The 23,816-nt window shown below is 35.4% G+C and overlaps 1 protein-coding gene across 2 annotated transcripts in view; it reads right to left on the bottom strand.

The window, feature by feature from the left end:
- Positions 1-11,146: 11,146 nt before the first annotated feature.
- The window catches only part of KATNB1 (Katanin p80 WD40 repeat-containing subunit B1), a 35,316-nt gene continuing 22,646 nt past the window's right edge, over positions 11,147-23,816 (bottom strand). The window contains exons 10-13 of one of the 2 annotated variants that reach the window (XM_051211091.1): positions 23,422-23,714; positions 18,235-18,309; positions 14,176-14,292; positions 11,147-12,766 (exon numbers count right to left, since the gene is read on the bottom strand). In XM_051211091.1, the coding sequence (XP_051071126.1) occupies positions 12,637-12,766; positions 14,176-14,292; positions 18,235-18,309; positions 23,422-23,714 (615 nt within the window). In that variant the 3' untranslated portion in view covers positions 11,147-12,636. Of the gene's footprint in view, positions 23,803-23,816 lie in introns of both variants that reach the window. The other variant, XM_051211090.1, reaches the window with a different exon arrangement.

Raw genomic sequence — 23,816 nt, 5'->3', positions numbered from 1 at the left:
TATCATACCAAGTCTGGAAAGATAGTTGATACAAATGTCGAAGGTTTTTCTTCAAGATGCTAGAAGTACATTAATTGATAATGATACAGTGCATAAAGCCTACATCAATAATTCTACTAAATTATTTAGTTATTACAACCCGACCCATCCTCAGTCTTATACTGGTGGGGGTTTGAATAACGATAACTTCCATTCTCGTGAAAATATCAGGACAAGCCGAGGAAAAATTTAAAAGTAATAAACAAAGGTGAGCACAAGATTGTTAAATGTTTAAGACGGGACACATCAGTTTGCCAAGCTAATGTTCATTTCACTACCAGGGATGATAGACCCTGAAGTTCAGATTTTATTTGTATGTCTCCCTTGGTTCATCACATGACTCAAATGTTGACACAAGCAGTATAGAGTCCATAATTTTATTCAAGAACTCAAAATCTTTAAGTGCGAAGGTTACAGTAGTGTGGTAGTTGTACCAGGTCAAGCTGATATGACGGGAAGAAAAATCAAAATTAGATCGATTTACTCATTGTAATATTTTATTCAACGTTACTTCCTTCTTAATTCAGTGTGATAATTACTTTGTGTAGTATTTGTTTTGTTTCCCTTATGATATTTTATTCTGTATGACATACGATATTCTTGTATTCAATTGAAATAAACCATGCACAGTATGACATGTAGCATGGGATACTTCTAAGTATTTTTCATATATGTGACTCGTACTAATTAATAATTGAAATGGATGAACAAATCAATATATAAATATGTATTTTCGACTACGGTCGTCGTCGTCGTGTTACGGGGTTAATAAATCTTCACTTTATTATTTACAGACATAAGGATACACAAGTGTTGTGAAGGAACCACTTAGGGATTCTTCGAAAATGCAATCAAACACAAGTTTCAATAATGTAAGCATTATATTTGGCATATTTGAAAAGAAGAAAAAGAAGAAAAGAATGATAGTAAAATAATAATATTAAATCAGGTTCTCTTTAATTTGAAAAATCGTAGAGTTGGCTTCAAAGAAGGGAGAAAATAGAGGAATAAGGAAAAGTAACGCGTAATACGTAAATAATTCAGTAATCGTGCTTGTAAATACGGAACAAGAGTGAACGATTATGTATGTATCGCCAAATGAATAACAAAAATAAATGAAATAATGTAACTAAATAAGAAAATAATATTGCAGCAAGATATGACGATGGAATAAGTGTTTGTGAAGTAATAGTTTAAGTAATGCTATGGAAGTTTCAGTTAATTTCAAAGGATAGTCAAATATCAAAATGTATAAGTAATATAGATATGGTGAAGATTAAATTTTTTTCTGGTAAGCGGCCTATGCTCCTTCACGAGGAGTAACAGGCGTAAGTAAGTAAGTAAGAAGATTAAATTAATTTGAAAACAGTTAGTTTATTTAATTGTGACACAAGAATAATTACGAACTTCGGATACTTAATAATAATATTTTTAAGATGGAAAAGAGTGAGATGGAAATGAAATGAGTAACTAGTGACAACGTTCAGCCATGCCAATGAATGTGTAATTAATATCTATCTCTTAAGTGAGCCATTAATTTTTTGAAATATTTTAAGTGCACTGTGAATATTAGAAGTATTTGAATTATAGTATGAACTAAGAATCCCAGAAATAACATTATCGGATCAAGAAGTACTAGGTAAGCACGAACGAATGTACTGTATTCAGAATTCGAAATCAATCATTCAACAAGTACAAAAGAATCATTAGTTCATTCAAACAACAGATGCACTCGGGTAAATACACATAAATTTGTGTGATAGAATACAGAATAAAACTTGATATTAGTATAAACGTTTGGGCAATAATTATTTAGAATGATGCTGTGAAAGTCTTAATTAATTGCATAGGATAATCAAATATCGACTTTTATTTATTAGACTTCCGAACCGGTTTATAGTTTCACTGTAACGGGGTTCAACTGGTAGTTTGTCCACATAATTGTGAGGCGAATAACGAAAAGATTCCGGCGTTAGTTTGTGTAGGTTTTTGGAATCACTAGAATATTTTCCTTATTACTTCGGTCGTGGGATGGTGTCATAGAGTAGGAATGCGTGGATGCTGAAGAGTATAAAATACCATTAATAAGTCGGTAGGTAAAGACAAGGCTTGATTTGATGCGTTTGATTCAGAGAGGTTATAACGAAAGTTGTTGACATTTACGCTGATAATCCTTGTTGTCGGAATACCACAAATTAGCTTCGGTGAAAATTCAATTTTAATCAGCTTATTATGTCTGCAGTTACTGTAAACTAAAATGTCATATTCAAGAATGGGTAAGATACATTTTTGGGTAAGACTCTAATTTATGGACGAGCCAATCAGAAGCGTCTGAGGAATTTCAAGGTCACGGCGCTAAGTTAGATGCGAGATTCTCACATTCGATCGTTTTACAGCAGATTTTAGAGAAGAGGAGATTGTTGTGCGACTACAACAGATGGGACCATTAAGAAGTTCCTGTATCTGTGACTGTGGCAGTCAAATGACTGCAGAACGATGTGCAGACTAACGTGATGGCATTATATTTCGCTGTACTAAATGTTGGAGGAAAAAATCTGCTCGAACTTGTACTTTCTTTGCGCGATCACGACTCAGACTAAAGCAAATCATGATAATTGTTGCAAATTCGATAATGGGGTCACCAGTAGCATTAGCTGCAGCTTTTGCAGATGTTACAGTACGTGCAACCTGGCAGTACGATATATACCGATGATTGGAAAGCGTATAGACGCCTCCATAGATTTGGGTTTGTGCACCCTAACCCTAAACCCTAACCTTAACCCTAACCCTATACACTATGATTTCAGGACATCTGAAACTTTATCTAACCTTGAAAAGTTTATAAATCGTGTAAAAGAAGAATATCCGCTGTATTCCATAAGTTTTTTATAATATGTTTTTACTTTATACTAACTCTCCACTGATTGTCTAATAGTTTCAAGGTCACTTAAAAATTCGTTCAAAGGTCGTCCATAAAATATAGTCCTACCCATTTTTGCATGGTAGCAATCTCTATTCAAATGGTTGAGGACGAAATAGAAGGAACTTTTGCTTAACGTGCTTCCATGTGTAGTAAAAGTGGATCACCAATGCCTCCAGGCAGGAACCCAGGTATATTAACGATAGTAAAGGAAAAAGAAGTTGGTCAGTCATATTAAGATAATATCCTTAGTTCTTAAGAATAGATCAAGTTTCCCCTTCAAGGGGTCCTGAGAAGTCTCTTGGACTAGCTCATCCGGCAGTTAATTCCAGAATTTGACAACTCTTAAAAAATGGAAGTTGTGTCTACAATCCGTTCTGCTGTGTTGTATCCCCAGTCTCTCGGTGTTACCTCTCAGGTTTGTGTTGGAGCCAAACTTAAGTAAGTGTTTGAGGGAATGTCCAGAAGTGTTGGGGATGCTGTAAGCCATTAGAAGGCCACCTCTAAAACGCCTATACTCTAATGGGTGGAGGTTTGGTGATTACAGGCGCTCTTCATAAGGCTTGAATTTGAGTCCCAGAACTGATTTCGTGGCTCACCGTTGGATACGCCCAAGAGTTTCCGTACTCAAAATGGGGACGAATGAAACTAGTTTGCCTCGGCTTAGCGAGTGTGAGAACATCACGCTAAGCGGTGTTGCCAGGATTGAAGCTGTTTCTCTCAGTATAGCAGAATGAACTATATCCGGACCAGGATGTGTCTCTTCCGGTAGACCAAGTCAGCGCTCAGGTTCAGTGCGGAAAGTCCTGTGTAGTTGCAGATGAAGCTTTCATCAATATAGTTAATGTGCGTCAGCTGAAATATCCGAGAGTACTGTTCAGCCAGAAGGTTGGTGGCGTCAGCGTCGTTATCTAACCTAGCATTTAGGAACCTCCGATTTCGGATTGTCGAAGAGAGGCTGGAAATAAATTTATCGATAACCTTTATCTGTACTTCAGCCTGTCTTCTGTTATTGCCTTTGTGCACATGTCCCTTATATGTTTGTACTGCCTGTACGCGCCATTATTATCAGTTCTTTTGTATTCCTCCGAACAGTGCCTATTGAGGCTTGACAAACGAAGAGTGCAGTTTTTGATGATCGTAGGCTGGTTGTAGATTTCGAGGACCATTGGTGGAACAGACTGCTTTGCAGCACATAAGATCGTGTGCAGTAAGGAATCCCAATGAGTATTCACATCACGTCGAGGGTTAATTTCTCAGTCCATCTAGTGTAGACTGTCCTGTAATGCTGACACATTCAACCGTTTGAAGTTCCAGGGCCTGCAGTTGATGTGATGTTTTTACTCAGTTTTGTTTATTAGAAATAAAGGCTACGACGGCGTGATCGCCTCTCCCCAAGGGAGCCAGGATTAAGAAGTTATCGAATAGGAATTCTTCATTTATAAATACACAGTCTGAGCGCGACGGCGTCTGACTTTTTTCCGGTGAGTTTCCCACATCATATTTTTTAGGAACATTTCTGTTGATCAAGTTAAGTATACTCTGAAGTGAATACACGTCATGATGCTTGTGCTAGCGGTGTTTCAATTTTCTCAGCTTTTTCTTAAAGATTTTAAAAGTATTCTGACCCCTATCAGCATTATCAGCCACATGACCGATGATTGGAGCAGTACAGTCAAGGAAATATGCCAGGTTATAATAGAAGTCAGGAGGCGCAGTGTCAATATTATTTGTGGTGATACAAGATTCCCATGGTAAGCATTGAATAAGAGTTTCAGTGCTCTCCCAGGTTTGTTGATCAGAAAGCCTTCTCTAGTACATTGTTATATCTTTAGATTTCAATTGTATGGTGTTTAGAGAATGAATAATACTTAATACGTCTCTATGATTGCTCATAAAAAACTTATGACCGATGTTCACTGAGACAGATTCGACGTTGATTGTAAATAATAAATCAAGTATATTACTTCTCCTAGTCGGTTTTCGGGCTCGGTGAATAATTTCATTGGACAGAGGGCGGGCATTGATCGAAAGAATAAGAAATTGGGAGGTATCACAACAGGTCAAAGTACAGATCGCAAGTGGAAGTTCCATGAATACTCATGGGATTGGCTGAGGTAAAATTTGTGTTGTGAGGGGGAGTAGATTTGTAGCGTGGCGTCGAGTTGAGATTAACTATGAACACCGCTACCAAAAAACACGTGCCAAATAGATCAGAAGGCGTAAGAAGCTCGTTCCAAATGACTCCATAAAATCCCCGAGAAGCCAAATATCAGAAGGCAATTAATGGACCAAGTCGAGTTATATTTGCTGGCGATCTCGTGGCATCGAAATGATACCGAGATCGTGCCAGGATACAACCTTGGTTACAGAACGTAACCGAATTCGCGCGAAGTTACAATCGAAGTGTAAGTATAATAATGGAAGCACAAAATAGCTGTCATTAGCACAGTCAAACAAAAGCACATTAAAACAAACACTGGTACAGTTGGTTATAATAATAATTGTTTTTATTAAACCAGTCGTGTTCTCGTGATAAATGTGAGTCACTACAGATTCAACAACTTGTTATATATTATATATATGTATATACATATAAGCTGTGGAGATGACGAAAACGTCTCTTGATCGTTATTGGTCATAACATCTGGTAGAGACATAGTTTACATCTTGGGAGCCGGACGAAGAAGGCTAATAGTTCTATGTGTGTGACTAGGTGGCAGTTTATAATTTGAATTACTTTTTATACCTGGTGTTTCTGTAACATATTCAGTACGTTGATGTCCAAGTTTTGTGGTTTGGTTTAGCTTTCAATATTATGCTGGATTAGCTATTCTACTAAGACAACCTATAACATGCTAACTCGGACTTTTACACTAGGATTGTGTGGCTGGCATCGAATAGACAAAAAAAAGGAAAAAAAAGATAACAAAAGATATAGTCATTAGTATTCTTAACACTTCACCCTCTATATACACACCCTTCTAATAAACCGCTTCCTTTGTACCAACCTTGACTTCCCTTCCTTCATGTGAGCTTACTCCAACTTGTCAAACATCACAACTAATTGTTCTTTATTAGTACATTCTCTAATATGGAGCCTCTGACTTCATTTCACTCTAACAAGATATAATATGAATTTATTCTAATTTATTATACCTCTGTCCGTTCTACTGCACAATGTTAAGCAACGTTTGGCGTCCATATCCAAGTGCCTTGCTGCTCTTCTGTTTCTCTCCTTTTCTTCTTCAGAATCTTGCTCTGAGAGCACAGCTATGAAACTTCTGACGCTTGGAACAAACTTGACGTACGCGTCCTCTCAAGGTCATAGTTTACACAAGCGCTCTACGATTTCACTTTATAACAACTATAAACTTAATAAGTTAGGAAACATTTTGTGAACCAACAAATGTTGTAATTTGTAGATCATGCCTGTAAAAACGGTGTGTACCTGCACATACAGAAACATATTATTATAATATTATTATTATTCTATGTAGGCAAGTGTCGTTAAACATACATGCGATGGTTTGTAAGGTTCGCATATATATCGACGTTCAGTGCGTGGTCAGTTGTGTAAGTTTTATGACCAAGTTAGACCTCTCCTTAGGCTAAATATCAGAAGGCGGTTGTAGGCTGTAGTTGTTGGCGATCTCGTGGTATCGAAATAATACCGAGATCATGCCGAAATCTACAAGCGAGACTACTGAGAATACGAGAGCTCGTGCAAGGTCACAAACAACGGAAGAGTAATTGTTTAGGCACAATTAAACAAAAAGATACAGTAAAACAATCACTGGTACAGTTGCTTATAATAATAAACGTTTTCATTACACTAACCGCGTTTTCTTCATCAAAGTGGGTCACTAAAAGTACATAACAGGGTGACTTTTTAAATCTTGTGCGCACATATGGTACTTTTGTCGTATTGCTGGCTCTAAGCAGATTAGACTTGATATCTTCAAGGGCATATCTGTCCGACATATTAGACACAACTGCATCGCCGGGTCGTCTTCATTGTTCAGATACCTTTAAAGCAACACGATCTAGGAAATTATTTGTCATTCATCCAGTCTAGAATCTGTGAGGTTTAGATTGATGTGATACTTAAGCGGATTGAGTATTTTCATGTAGACTTGAAACTTTTTTATATCATCCATTTTGTTGCGGTTGTGATTATCATCATTGTTTATCAGTGATCTTTAACATGTCTAGAATGATGACAACTGGCTGAGGCTGAGAATTCAACTCGTAGAACTCCAATTACACGGTGATACATTTGTTTTTAAAAATTTAATTTCTTATGGTGTTCCAGAAGCAGTATATAAGTTTTGAATGATCTTTTCGCAGAAAGAATAATTGAGCTAAATCAGCCTTCACTGTGGAGTACTACTATTGTTACGCCCTGGAAGTTTGATGACAAGACCCCCAAGAATATGTGGTGATTATTGATTGCTACTGAATTCCCGTTTGTTGTAGTGAACGTGCACGACGGTGGAAGCTAAGGATAATCTGAACTGACCTCATGTTTCTAAAGTATTTTGGGAAGTTAACTTATAATATGTTTATATCCAATTTCCCATAAATCAATCTCCATCTGTTTTAACATAAATTAAAACGGCTCTTAGACCTTATAACTTTTGTCAACTATATTTCAAGGAGCAATGGATATTTTGGTCGGTGAACCTGAAACATATCAAGATTATCTTGTAGTGTGGCGTCAAGTCGCTGTTGAATATGTTCATCACTCCAAGAAAGTTGCATACCAGATATCAGAAGGCGATTGGAGGTTGTAGCGAGATATATTTGTTGGCGATCTCGTGGTATCGAAAGAATACCGTGATCGTGCCAAAGGAATACAAGCGGAATCACTGAGCAAACGTGAGCGCGTGCAAGGTCATAATCGACGGAAGGAAGAATGCATGTGTTTTGGTACAGTTAAACAAACAAGTACGGTAAAACAGTCCCTGGTACAATTGATTATAATAATAATTGTTTCCATTGCACCAGTCGCGTTCTCTTGATAAAAGTAGGCCAGTACAATCTTATAATTCAGGGTTCTGGAAACGTAGCTAGTGTCAGAAAATCATTGCTCTATTAATTCGCCTAATTAGAGAGAATGTTACTGCGAATCCAAATACGTTTATTTTGCGTGAGGTGATGCCACAAGTATTTGGAGTTTGACAAAACATCAACCAGCAACACCTGTGGTAGAAATGTGTCCATCGAGTGATATCAGAAGCGAAGAGTTTTGAAGATATATTTGCCAGGTTATGAATATATCGAGAAGTGACTGAGTACCGCGTTCCCAATTGTGGTCTGATGTGGATACGTGACAGAGCGCCTTTCAACTAGGTGAGTCCATTAAAATTAATTTGGTCAGCATCAAATGTCGAAGACCTACAGAGTTATTGTTTCTGAGGATTTATTCACAAACTCAGAGAAAGGCACTAGCTTTGTTTCATGGTGTAAGTATTTATTTGGGAAAAAATTCATCATCGTTACGTATCATGAAACCTTGTAGTACATTCCTGATCATCAAAAGTTCTTGACAAATTCCTCAGCTTCTATGAGTCAGCGGTGCTTATAACCATGCGATTAAGCACAAATGCGCCAAACGAATCCAACATATTCGCCAAACATCTCGACAGTCATTACAAGATAAACCCGTTAACACTTCAGACCGTTTGTTAGTGCAACATTTATTGTTGAGCCATCCAGATCTGATTAGGTAAACATCGATATTTTGGATGCATAGTTAGTGTTATACGAAAAGTGTGGCATGCTTATCTGAAACTTGGATTTTCACTCTATATTTCCGAGCGCGAAGAGTTATACACTAATCCTGATGATATCTTGTCCTCAAATAAAGGTGTTGTTATGCATTCCTCATTACGCAAATTCTTCCTCGAAGCACATACAACTCTACTGTAATATTGAAATGCCAAGCATTCTGTAACGAAAGGAACTTCATCGATGTTATTAAACAAAAAGATTCTCCGTTCGAATATGAGATTTCTAGGGTCTGCAAAAGTTACATATTACAATGAAAATGATCTTCCATAAGCCATGGAGATTGCGATACAGAATGTTACAAAATCTATGGTTGGAATCCTAGACATCAACGATATAACTATACACAACCTACATGTTGGTCGAATACATTCCTAGGAATCAGATGAGTCTGATCAAATTTCTGTCGCGAGTTCACATACTGATGAGTACATTCTAGATATTACATAGTCTACTCAATGCACAACCGGAAGGACACGACAGACCTACGCAGATGTGCAGTTGACTACAGAAATCTGTACTACCACTTGGACTCATTTGGCTCTACCAACCTCAAACTGCACTATTTCGGGAATTCTTAGCAAATCAATACGAATAATCCTAACTTTCACAATCTGATATTAGTGACTAACTTCAACATTGTCAACCAACAAGTCTTCATGTTTAGGTGTAATCTCACATTTTCAAGTTTACCCGTGAATACCATGCAGCAAAGAAAAAAACTGAGCAACCCATACTGTTATTCTATGTTGACCAAGCTATACATTCAATTTTTGACTTTCAGTGAAGCGTACACATGCTGGTAAACCTATTAATACATGAGATTTGGGATTCTATATTCTGGTAATTAAAAATACAGTTTTCGAGCCTCTCGCTTGTCAGACAAAAGTACTCTGAAAATTAAAGCTATAACCGATTTCCACTTTTTGCTTCCGAAACGTTTCTGTGACAAATTGGATGGACTATGGAAAGAACGAAAACAGGCGAATGAATTAAAAATGACCAATTTCAACGAATCCATCTGAAGAAATTAATTTATGATGCACTAAACAATTCAACGTATTCACATAATATTTGTTTATTAATTTGTTATTTATCCATTACCTAAAAGCAGATTAGCAAGTCTAAGAAACAACTCTTGCTTTCAAGTAGTCTACACAAACTCTGAGATCCTAATGAAATGTAGTTTGGAAATACAAAAGGAAGAAAAAATCAAAGGCATTTCTACAGATGACAATAGAATATCAAGAACACGGATCTCCAACTTGGTTTGGAGATATAATTGGTATTGCTGTCTATTTCTTCCAAGCCACATAAGATAAGAATATTATCAAAGAAAAATTATCACAGTCGTCCCATTCTTTTTATCGTATCGCAGTTAGTTATCAGTGCTATCGGGCCGACTTGTTGAAGAACTTTATATCGGTAATTGAGACGAAAGCAGTCTTAAAGAACTCAATACACGGAACTTGTTAGATCAATTGGATAATAATAGTGGTTCGTAATTACTTGGCGAGAAACAATATGAAGGTAATCCATAACCGACTACAAGTGTTAGCCGACTTACAAAATTCATAACAGAAATTATAATAAAATTATTATGCTGAGAATTATCAGTTCCAAAGATTCCTAGTCATCAATTTGTAAGCAACTTTAAAGACAGTTGGAGTAGGAATCGTCTGAATAATAATTACTCGATTCATAGTTTGCTGTACGAAAACGACAAGCTTAGTGAGAACAGATCAATTTACGAATACCATACTAGACAGAACTGTAGCACAATTCTCTGGAAAGTGGATGTGAAACCATTTTAATATTTTGATTTTGTGTTTGCATTTACTCCAAGTAACTATGAATCCACAAAACCCAAGAAATGTCTTTCCAAAATCTAATTTCAGGTGTAGTATTGGAGTATTAAGCGAGCTTATAACTTCAAAATGATAGTGAACAAGTCGACAATAAAAATCACCTAGTGAATGTTCTTACACTTGGAATTAGGCAAGGATTTCTTCGGTTTGCGAACCTAAAATGTTCACCACAGTATACACATCCTTAGTGAGGACTAAGCTTGAGAACTGCGTTCAGGCTGCAAGCCCCTGTTTAAAAGGTGACTCTGATATCCTAGAAAAAGTACAAAGGGCAGCTACCTGTGCAATTCCAGAACTCCGGGGTTTACCACACAAAGAGCGGCTTGAAAAACTGGAACTCTTTACTCTGTCCTATCGCAGGTTACGGGGAGATCTAATTTTGATGTACAGAATACTGAGAAATGTTTTTGGACTTAACTTATTCTCTCTTTTTCTTCCCACTAGATCGGGACATCCCAGAGGACATAGCAGGCGAGTAGAAAAGCCAAGAATGAACAAAATACCGGTGGCATACAGGTTTCCACACCGAGTCATCAATACTTGGAACCTGCTGCCTGAAGCAGTGGTGTCCGCACCTTTAATTGACACTTTCAAGAGGAGACTGGACACTCACAGAAGCATACTAGAAAAGGAATAACATAGGCCGCAGGCCTTCTGTCCTTACTACACAAATCTGAATCAGAAGTAGCTTTAAAAGTAGAGATCTAGTTGTACAGATAGAATATATCATTTGTTGGTGACGACATGAGGACTGATTTGTCGCCCATTCCGGTTCATTATTTCATTACAGCATTGAGTAATTTGTGACTAACTAAGCCCGAGTGTTATTTGTTTGGACTGATTAGTTAATTTTTCGATGACGACGACATTTGGGATTGGGAAGAACATGAGCTATCCAAGTCTAAACTGTTAAGTCATGTTTACAACGATGCTGTAGCTCAAAATAATTCCGCCTGTAACAACTGAGATTCGAACGGTAATGTATGAGATATCAGACAATTCATTGATGTAAAGACCACTACCATATAGTAATCTATAGTTCTCATGGAACTAACAACGGACTGAGACTCTGAACGTAAAACGTTAATGATTTTGTGAAATGTAGTGGATGAAACTTAATATAAACTTAAACGGAGCGAAAAATAAAACCTTTACTCGGTGAACATAAGACTAGACTATGAATGGTATTACTTTATCATGGAATACACTATACACAACTAACTTGAGTAGGTGATATTTCTGTGTATTGACGACACAAAGATATTTATTATTAAACGACCGGTTATGTTCTTTTGGAGAACAAAACGCACAAAAACAGGAAGAAAAGTGTAGGGACGGACCCCGTTGAACTCAAGGAAACTTTGAAAGAGCTGAAGATATTCCATCCAATTATTTTGTGAAAGAACATTACAGAATCTTGATGTGCAACTTCCCAATCGGACAAATTCTAAAAATCACTGCACAGGGATAGGATGACGGTAGTGATGAGTTTGTTTTTATTAAAAACTATTAATACCTGAATGTCTTGTATCATATTTGACACTATTTAGAATAAGATTCAGTTTCACTAGTCTTCTGAATTGCAACTTGGAGGGTTCAAGCGTCCGAGTTCTCAAGTTATAGGCAGTATAACAAGCGAAATGTAAGTTCTAGATATAACAGGAAGAAATAAAAACGACTAAAAATTAAGCTCAAAAACATCTCTGATGTTGATTTTGACACAGCAAGTTGTGTATAAGAAGCAGTAATGGAATATAGCATAACTCCTTTAACGACATTCAGAAGATGTTACCATATATGTACAAACATTGGAATTGGCTTCACAGCGAAAATAAAATAAAGAAACAAAATGATACAATATCAAATATATAACAGACAAGAATTGTGTGTGGCATAAATCTCATCTTCGAAATGCAGCAGTACCGGATTACAGCGTTTATAATCATTTTTTTAGAATTCATCCCAGTAGAAAAAAGTTAGAAATATACAGGAAAACATTCCTCCTTGAGTAAATTATCATACTAGCAGCTGAAACATCACGTTTAATTCACGTCCGCATTGACCAGCTTTATTTGCTACATCTTTAGTTCCTAACGCTGAACGTATTGTAAGTAAATGGGACAAGCATTCTTGACATTTTCGACGTCTAGAAAATTAGATGGAAGGTTACAACATTAAATAAGTGAAGTTACCAAGTTTAGTATCATGTGAACTGAAATTACAAATTTTTAATAAAAACTGCAACCTCTGTTTAATTATTTTCACAGCTGAAATTATAAATCTAAACCTTAGAAAACTAAATTAAACATTTGGAGTACAGTAGAACACATTCGCTTGATGTGCTCAATGAACAAAAACCTGAGTGAAACAAGTGTAGTGTTAATACTTAGTAAAACTGTTTGATTAGTGAGAAACTATACACAAGAAAATTATGGGTGATGATATAATGATTGGGATAGAATCAGTCGTCAATTGGTATACATTTTCACATGCATAAAGATATGAAAAGGAGATGAAATTTGAGGCAATAAATACTCTGTACTCAGAGCAATTAAATTTAAGAAACGAGAAATACTGAGAATGATTGATATACCGACTCATAAATTCTCAATAATGAAATTATTTTCTGAATACTCTTACTGAAGTAAGCACACGTTTATGTGGTCGATGTAAACGCGTACTGTCATATGAGAGCTACATGGCTACGCAAAGTGAAGTACGTGAATCGGAATTCGAATCTGCAACCTCTTAGTTAATAAATGAATGCCTTAAACGTTGAGTTTACCGCTTCATCATTACTTTTAAACATTTGGAAAAGAGTGGGAAAAATAAATGGTGATGAAACAATAATTTATGGACGACCTTTGAGCGGAGCCGAAGTGACCTTGAGAACGCCCACCCACTTGCTAGGGCTAGATGGTTGTTATAAAGCAGTGTGAAAAATAAGGATTGTGATTAACAATTACTGGTTGAGGTTAGCAATTAAATTTGCGGTTTTCATCACGAACTAACATCAGCTAGAATGCCAAAACACTATTTAGACAGATGGGTGAACGAATTTCGCACCGAACTTCGAGACATATAATCCTAAATCTGATTGGTTCGTCTATAAACTGTAGTCTTGTCTAAGTGGTTGTTTTTCTTTCTAAATGGTCGATTTCATGAGAATAGCATACAACAATATAACTGCGTTTATGCTGTATAGTTGTGTGGGTGAAACTAAACGAATCAAAACCTAAATATTGGGAAAAAAGTAGAAGTAAACAAACAATCTGTAAGGAACTGAATGGTTTTTTTAATCATGATTCCAAACCGTCCAGTCGTGTGTGAACCGACTTTTATGGCTTGAGATGAAATAGCTACAACATAAATATACATACAAATGAAATATGCTATGATTTCTAGATAATATATAACATAAGAATGTATAAGTTCTAAGCATGATTGCGTATAAATTCTTGTGAATCAATTATAAAACAGGTAATAAAACGCTATACACATTCTAATACATATGATATGAATTAGAATAACAGTTAAAACCCAAAAATGCGCAACCTTTCTTCTCGCATCAAGTCTACTCCAGGTGGAGTTGGGCCTTCGATAGTTTGGCGAATCACCGGGGCAAAATTTTTGATTATTACACGAACTATTTGACAAGTTGTTTCAACATGACTAAAACCCAAGATTAAGTAAAAATAAGGTTAAAATCATGCATGAAAATGTAAAGTGTAAACACTTAGACAAATGTTCGCAAACTCGATATCAGTGTTAGTTTAACTAAGTGGATATTTTAGAATAAACGGTAACAACATAGAATAGCAATAAGACAAGGCTTCGTTAAGCATTAAAAACTCAGATCTCATTTTATCTAATGGTCACATCATATAATTGATCAACAGACGGCTTTTATTATCCTCATTAAACATCTCTGAATAATAGTTGTGATTACTGATAAAAATATTATTTCAGTTATATCAGCCTACATTTAAAAACACTATGGTTTGACAAGGTGTATTCATAAATGCTTGAAGTACTCTTTTATTCGTTGACAAAAGTGGTGAACAAAGAACAGGTACATTGGGGTTATTTTGACAACAGATAACCATCTTATTTATTCGAAATGAAGCTAACCACCACTGAATTTGACTTGACTTAACCCAGGTAACTGAACATACATTCAATCAGTCAATTGGATGAAAGGGTGAATAGTCAAATATTAGACATATATTCGAATAAATACTTAATGTGTTTGTTCTGCTACAAATATTTAGAACTACATTAATTAACTGCACAATTATAGATAAAATGCTTTGACAATCATTAACCAACAATTAAAATGATAAACTACCAGCTGTTGGTCTACATCATGAAAGTTATTTAATGTGCAACTACAATAAACCATAAGTTTCCGGTATTATAATGAATAGATCAACAAATTATACGTGATTCAAAAAGTGAGTGGAAAATCATGTTTTTTTAAAAAAGAACAATTGAAATGTGATCAATATCAGAATCACCAAAAGGAGCAGAAGTCCAATAAAACGGTATCATATCCAATAGTCATACTACCAAAATGTCCGTTGTAATTTATAATTCTTTGCAAACTGAAGTACAGACAAATAGGTTTTATATTCTCGAACCACTTTCAACTAACATAGAGTTGCCTCACGTATTCAGTATATCGAAGGATTGAAAAATTTAAAACCAGTTTATTCACCAGGTACACTCCAGATATGAGGGATGATGATACTATCCAGTCGCCCAAACCTAAGTATGTGAAGTGAGGTTCGAACGTGGGACTTAGCAGCTGAAAGCTTAACGCTTTAATTACTAAAGCACAGCAGATATGGTATGACTGACTAAGACGTGAATGAGATAGGCAAGTATTTCAAAAAGAGGAAACGTTTCCATGTTCAGAGGCATCATTAGAAAAATAAGACTTACATTTATAAATTTTTGTTGATTATTCTCAAACAACCAACACAATTATATCTGATAATTTAGATGTATAAATTAATGAACAGATTCTAAGTATATGCTTTAGTTTTCTTCTTGATTAGTAATGATGGAGAAAAGAAAAGATTGTTACTTTTAATCAAATGTTAATTATCGTCTAGTTTACTCCAACTAGGGTGCGCGCAAAAAAGGGCGATTTAATAATACAATAAAATGACGTCACTAATATTATGTTAACGAATGAAATATAGCAAATCTACAGCGAGTTTACAAGGGTTGAACATTAATACAGGCAAGTGAATGACAAATAACCAACAAATTGTTTTGGAATGGTTTATTTGGGTATGGAGTAAAGTGACAGAAAATGTAAAGATGTAAAACTAAATAACGACCAGTTAATTGTAGTGCAGGTGTGCTTGTTCATAAAATGAATTGTCGGACTAGAGTTTGGAAAGATACAGAATGCATTTAAAGACTACAAACTACATCCCGAGTTATATAATGTTGATGCTTTATAGGGATGGAACTAAAATACTTAAAAATTAACAAGAAAACTGAATTTTTGACTGTGAATGGTTAGGTCTTCAGAAAAGAGAACATAGTTAGCAATAAATAGATTCCAAAACGTATAGAATATCGTAAGATAGAGTATAGGTAATACTATCACAAGAAATATGAAACTATTGCAAACCAACTAATGGAACAGAATATCACCCTACTTAGGGCTAATGTAGATGCAAAAAATTAATCGACAAGATAAATAATTGAACAGACTCAACAACAGAAGTGACAAATTAAATACTAGTTACGTCATCTCCGCGTTTGTTGTATACGGTATCGGATCAACTTCATTTGTCACTCAGATGGAGCAGACAACTCGGCGAGCACGACATGACCATCAAACTTTAGTATTAAATCCAAGTTCAATGGATCCACTAAATCCGTTATAAGAATGCATAACGATTGAGAAAAGGGAGGATTCACTTCTATATGAAAGTAAAACTCAGAATCGGAAACTGTCAGAGTGATATTCTCAGTCATATACCGATGGAATATTCATTAACTGTCACAGCTGATTATGAAGATTCAGCTTTATCAAAATTACGACGAGCATGTCCAAATGGAATATGAGGTTGTTTATGCCGTCCAGGCCAGATAATATGACGGAGGCAATGTCAATCATCAAGTCATAGTACAGATTAGAATTTTGCTTTGGAGATTCGGTGGTTGGTAGAATCAAAGTTGCATCAGTCTCAGATGTGGTAACTGGGTTTAGGAGTTTCGATGGGGTTACCATTCTGCGTAAAGAATGAAGGAGAAACCAAAGTATTCACAAATTCTCTTGAAGACATCTGGATCAAAGATCTACAATGTGCGAGGCCGTTTCAAATTTCGCTATATATTTTTACAAGGCGAACAATGAGGTAGAAGGGTAGCATACAGACTCTAGCCAATTTATTGGTCCCGGTAATCCGAATATATGTAAATTCATTTATGTTCTAAAAAAGGGTGCATTTGAGTGAATTGGGGACCGAGCAGTTCGTTGCAGGAGTCTAATAACAGCATTTAAGGAAGTATAATGTGATAGAAGCACGCCCAAAAATGACCTTAGGAAATTAAGGAAACAAATTGGTACTTAACAATTTACGCGAAATAGCCCACAAGTCTAATTTTTACATCTAGATATGTACGGAGAGACATAATAAAAATAAAGCCCGATGCAAATGTGCGCTGGCCCAATTTGCTACATCTGATCAGCACGAGGTGAATCGAAATAATGTAGTAGCAATGATAAAAAGCAAGATTAAATATTAGGAATATGATATGAAAAGACAGAATAGAAAGGTGTGCATGAAGAAAAAATGGGAGATTGAGAAACTAGAAGATAAAGGTGAACCCATTTGGGTCATTTGGATCAGAACCATGCTATCCAAATTCTACAACCTTTTAATAAATCGGACCTCAACCTAGTAGTTCGGTTCAACCCGCGTAGCTCAGTCCAACAGTCAATGTCTTCACAGACTGATGTCACATATTGAGTAGACCACCTCCGGTTTTTTTTTCAGTTTACCCTTATGCCAGCCATCATCCCGCGTCGAGGTAGGCTGTGGGTGAGCATACGTAATACATGTCCCCAACAACCTTAGTTGATAAACACTCACTATTTAGTTAATCAGTTTGCCATCCTTACCTAGTACGCTGTATATAATCTGAGTATTGTAAATTCAACGACCTCAGCACATACGAGCGAGAGTGCGAAGGCACCTGCAACCTACGTATACCTTCTACTTTCATAAACTATATTTCACAGACATAAAACAGAACAAATAGGACTGTCACAAAGCTCATACGCCTTGTGGTTGTCAGACGAACTTCTCTCTGACGTCCCAAGTTTGCAAATAGTGTTCTGAAAATTTAAAAATGTAAGTAACATTTACATCCGTACTACACTAATAAACTGCGCTTTTGATGCTAATTTTTTATTTATTATAATTAGTCAGATAATATACCAGTGTATTGTATTATTAAATTGCCCACTAGGTCCTTGTCGTCACTAATATGAGCCTCTTTTCATTCGCACTTTTGAGTACATCTTTATGGAGGATACCTGGACAAGTATATCTATGTATTAATGTACAAACATCATATGTAACTTACGTGGTATATTTACTGTGAATCAACTCTACTAATTGAGGTAATAGAAAGCTGACTAGATCCAAATTCCAATATTTGCTGGCACAAAAAGGAAAAAATAAAATAGTTGGCCGGAATAAAACTCCAATATTTTAAGAAGTATATTAAGATAAAAACATTATGATAAAAATCATATTAAATAAGTGATAAAAGGTAGCATATGATTCAGTATATATAATTTGAATTATTAAAGGTAGGTATATATGTAGTGAACAAAAACTTGGTAGGGATAACTGACTTATTATTTAATGCAAAATTAAAGTGTCCTCATAAAATATGAAAACTATACATTATTTGCACATCTTCCCTCAGTTGTCCTTTACATGCTTCGTGATTCTTTCAATTCTGTTGTTATTCCAATTGTTGTCAGTTTCTCCTCCTGTTCTCATCAATCCAATCTTCTGTTGTCAGGTATTTCACTTCTGATGTTACATACTACTTATACCTGTCAGCATACACCACACACACAGGAATTTAATATCTAAATAATTTTTGAACGGCTCCGAGGAAAGCCCATTCGTATGAATTTTTTAATGCAAGAAGTCAGCATGAAATGCTTAGATTTATTATTTCACTTATTAATCAATAACTAAATAAAAGTGGTTTTCTATCATAATCGACTTAGGACTGGTGGATGACAGAAGGGAGGATAGAGACCTTAAACGCTACAGTCTAATCTTCGTTAAGTGGTTATTACCATCGCCTAAATGTAGCTACTATGAACGGAGGTCTTAAATTAGCTCACCAAAAAGTTGGGGAATCAATGGAGTGGGAGTGTGGATTGATAGGTTTAATCCAGTTGGTTCGAGGTGTCCATTATGCAACTCTCTTGTAAGATTTCCTCTGACTGCTGAAGAGTGAATTGGTTTTGGTGGAGTTTTGTTCTCTGAGCTGGATGGTTTGGTCGTGAATTGGTTTGTTCATGTTTACGTTCGGTTGGGTGGTTGGATTACTATTGTTTGATGTTTGGAAGCCTCAAGTGCAGATCAACGCTGTACACATCATTGGAAAGTAAGAGTCAACAGTTAGCACCGCTAAATGTAGACGTAGTTGAAGTTCCTAGCCTAGTAGTGATACGCGTAAATTGAGTGGTTTCGGAAGTACACGCACGAAACCAACAGTTTTAAAGTAAATCTTGGGAACATTCCAGCTTCAAGAAACAGATACTAATGGGATGCATGTATTTTTACCTAAGTGATATATTCATGTGTTAATCGTTGAAGAACAACACAAGAAAAAATGACTACATTCTAACTAAATCTTTGAAAAACAACAACCATAAATGTAAAGCTTAAAACGGCTGAACCGTACCAGAAATAAACATAAGTAAATTATGTACAAATTAAAGTAAGCCAACAGAAAACATAATTAAAAGGAGATGAAATAACATTTACACAACAAATAACAAACACATAAGAGAGGACAAGTGACACTGTAACAGACAAAATATACGAAAATGATGTAGTATTTAGTAAATACCTTGACGGGCCAAAATAAATCCAGGTGTTTACCTCAAATCCATTCTCCGGGTGATAGGAGGAATATATCTAACTACTTATGAACTAACAATGAAAAGTTAAGTCACCAAACTAGTGATGTATGGTTTTAAGAGGTTGAAATAGTACGTCATCAAATCAGCATATATAAACTTCTAAGCAATCAAATGCAAATCAGAATAACTACGTAATTAGGGCAGAAAAATAGGAAAACATAATGTGATAAAGAATAGGTTACTGAAAACTTAGTTTACCAAGAATCTGGAATTTGTTTGAGGTCAAGAATTTTTAACAATTCGTTACTTTTAACTTGATTAAAATTACCAGCAACTTTATATTTATGTGATTTTATTTTATAATGAATTTCACACAGCTTCTAGTTGAATTCCAGCCCTTCACTCATATAAATAGCTGTTACGATAGTGTAAAATATCCCAACCGTTTACGTTGTTAACAATGAAACATTTCATCAAATGCTTCGTATCATACACAACGAATAGTGACAGTGTTTGGTCAACTTCATAGCATCGAAAATGAACTTTAGAAACAAGTAAGCTCCGACAGTACAACAAGAGTATTTAAACCGATTGTTAGAAAAAGATTCAACGAACAATAATACAATACAATATTAACACAATGTAAGCTATGATGTATCTAAGATACAGGTCAGCTAAAATTGATTCCATAAAAAACTGTATGACTAACCCGTCACACTCCTAATCGGAAACATGAGAGTGTGTGTGTGTAGAGTGAAAATTAAAAGGAAAGTCTGTTCACAAAGAAATACGGACGTCTTGTGTAACAGAGTTATATGTTAAGCAAGATCCAGAGTAGTAAAATTTGATCATTACCCACAAGTTTGTATAGCTTAAATATAAATATCAACATGTAATGAAAATAACTACTGATTCTGTTATTATCTTATCTAATAAGAAAGTGAATAAGTAAACAAATATCATTGCTGAATTACAAAATTAACTGGAAATTATTCTTGACAATTACAGGGACTAGCGAATGGGATCAGATCACTCAAAGCACTGAAAAATCGTTCTAATTGCTTGCACTAGACTCCAACATATTATAACAACTTCAGTTCATAAAGTCAAACAAGAACAGACATTTTGAAATTACTAACGTAACTAGTAAGAATTAAGTTTATCAACACTAATAAAACAACTATTCCGTGTATATAACTAAGATAATTAGTGAAACCAGTTATTCGATACAGACTGTTCTCAAATAGTTTGCCATTTGGTGGTTATAATTGGATAATTTAATTTGATACTATACCATAACTGTTGTAAGAATAGTATGCTATGCTAGAAATTTCTTTGTAGTGATAATTGGGATGGAATGAGTACAATTAGTGATGAATTTGTGAATTGTTCCATCAACGCAAAATAATAGGACTGATTAACAAAATTTACATGACCACATAATTATTAGTAGACAGGAACAGTCTTTACCAATACACATCCGAAAAAATTAATTGACGACTGAAATCAGTATGCCTGCTGGTTGTCATCATTACAAATTCCTTTGATAGTTCCTCAACACATGACTAGTAATCAGGTATCCAACATCCTGTTAATATAACTGAACAAAGATCAATATTTATGTAAATAATTTGGTTACTAACTCTTAAAAAGAAAATAACGATTAAATTAGCCTAAATTAGATTTACACAATGGATTTAGGGATAATACTTGACCAATTATTCGTAGCTTTCATCAGAAAAGATCATCATTGGAAATTCACTTTTACTTTTTTTTACATCTAAAAGTCACCGCTTAGTGAAAAAAATTGCTATCGTAGGGGGCTTTTGTTGTTAATTGTAGGAGTTGACCACTGAAACAACAAATAAAGTGGTGGTCGCTTGATGATTGTAGTTGAGTGGTAACTTATCATGAAATTGACATCAAAATACCAACTGACAGTCCTCAAAACTGAACAACAATAAAAAATACCGAATAAATGAACATTCAATCACAATCGCATTATGGGCATTCAATTAAGCAGAAAGAAACATTTGCCTATACATAGAAGCAGCAGGCAAAGTAATTACGACTATGAAAAAAATGTCTAGTAATTCTAAAATGATATTTCATGGCTAACGAATCCAGAATCTTATGGGGAGCATTAGGTACTTCTTGGCGATGAGTACCAGCTGGAAAGAAATCTAGGGTTCAAAGTCTCATCCAGACATCTAATAACAAAATATGCTGCAAGCAATATCGGGGTACTTTGTCTAATGGCCATATTGCAATCTGATTGATAAAACTCGTCCAGCACTAAGAACTAGACAAACATGGTATAGGTCACTACTCAGTAACCAATCCTTGTGCATTTAGAACTCTAAATACCACCTAGATTTCCATCTGCTATGCTGACAGTATTCTTAAGATTGAACATTACCCTTTGTCCTAACAATAAACAGTTTAGTGATGTTTTAGTAGTCAATGTAATCTCATAAGTACCTGAGAAGTTAACAGTAAACTGAATAAATAGAGATAAACAAGAAATCAGGGATCAGATAAAATTTGTCATGAATGGACCAAGTATAATAGGCATAGATTATGCAAATATTTTCTACACAAAAATATGAACGTTGAAAGATAAACGAACAAGTTAATTACAAAATAAATAAATATTGATCTTTGTACTAAAAACGATTAGTATATACGAATGAATTTTTTTCATTAGATACACCCTCAAACGAACTTTCGAAACGAGAACTTACCTTCATCTTTTTGCTTCTAATATGAACCCCGTTGAGCAACTGAGAGGTGAAAAACCCCCTAACGAACCGATCGTTTAACAGAAAGTTTCTTAAATTGGTAGCATATATTCTCACAACAAATTTTGAAAAACATCATACTTCAAAAATCATTTTTAAAATAAATATTTACCACTAGTCCATAAAACGTTAACTCTATGACACTAATTGACTAACAGAGAGTTAGTTGACAATTCCGTGTTTATCTTCAATAAATGGGTCACTTTAGGAATTCATCATTTCGACCCATCAAAAGCAAATCGAAAAATCAAGCAGACGGATTTACTTTCTTTTGAATAGTGAATTTTAGGTCTGGATGATACACAATGAAAGAATGTAGAATGTCAAGTAGATAATTGTTCTCACTACTTACTGAAACAACTTACCATCACTTTAGCTAATTACGAATATTACCAGAGAGGGGGTTTTGTGGAGATTGTAGTAATTTTATAGTTGAATTCATGAATCGATTAAAGCTAAACCACCATGGAAAACCTGGAAGCACTGGACGAGCGTCTCGTCCTAGTATGGGACTCCCCAGCAGTGTGCATTCACGATTGGTTGAAGTTAGACTTTAATACCGTTGGATGCCAGTTCAGTGGTCTAGAGGTTGAGCATTCGCGTGTGAGACCGAAGGTCCTGGGTTCGAATCCTGTGTGGGATCATGGACGCGAGCTGTTGAGGAGTCCCACACTAGGACGAAATGATAGTCCAGTGCTTCCAGGTTTCCATAGTGGTCTAGCTTTAATCGACTCACGAATTCAATTATTAATTCTGAATAGACGAGCGATTATGGTGCCGTCGCTACATCATAAACTAATGTCATCATAGGAAAAGCTAAAAGTATGGTAAGATGAACATAAGAGCTAAAACACTTACCTGTTTTTTGACAATATTCCAAGAACATCGACTAAAATTGCAGTATCATTCATCATTAATGCAGACTCAACAGCTGTTTTCACACTATCTGGACTCCACATCACACGAACAGTTGACAAGCCTTTAACACGTGATGACATGACTTTCACGAAAGGATCGTGAGGTTTACGAATTCTCAATAACAATTCTGCTTCTGATGGTTCATGAAGGCTTCCAGATTTATCATGTGTCGGGTTTTTTATATTTTGAAGGACTGGATTCAATGCAAAGTCCATCATAGTCGGCAGTGATTGCTAAAAGTTTAACAAGACAGGCGAAGTCAGAATGGCCGTGAATAGTAATGGTACTAAATTCACGTATTTATACATTCACTGTCCTATCCTGCATAAAATAAT

Source organism: Schistosoma haematobium, chromosome ZW (assembly GCF_000699445.3).
Source record: "Schistosoma haematobium chromosome ZW, whole genome shotgun sequence".
Lineage (NCBI taxonomy): Eukaryota > Metazoa > Platyhelminthes > Trematoda > Strigeidida > Schistosomatidae > Schistosoma > Schistosoma haematobium.
The sequence above is the reverse complement of the archived record's forward strand: the minus strand, read 5'-3'. Positions and strand labels throughout refer to the sequence as shown.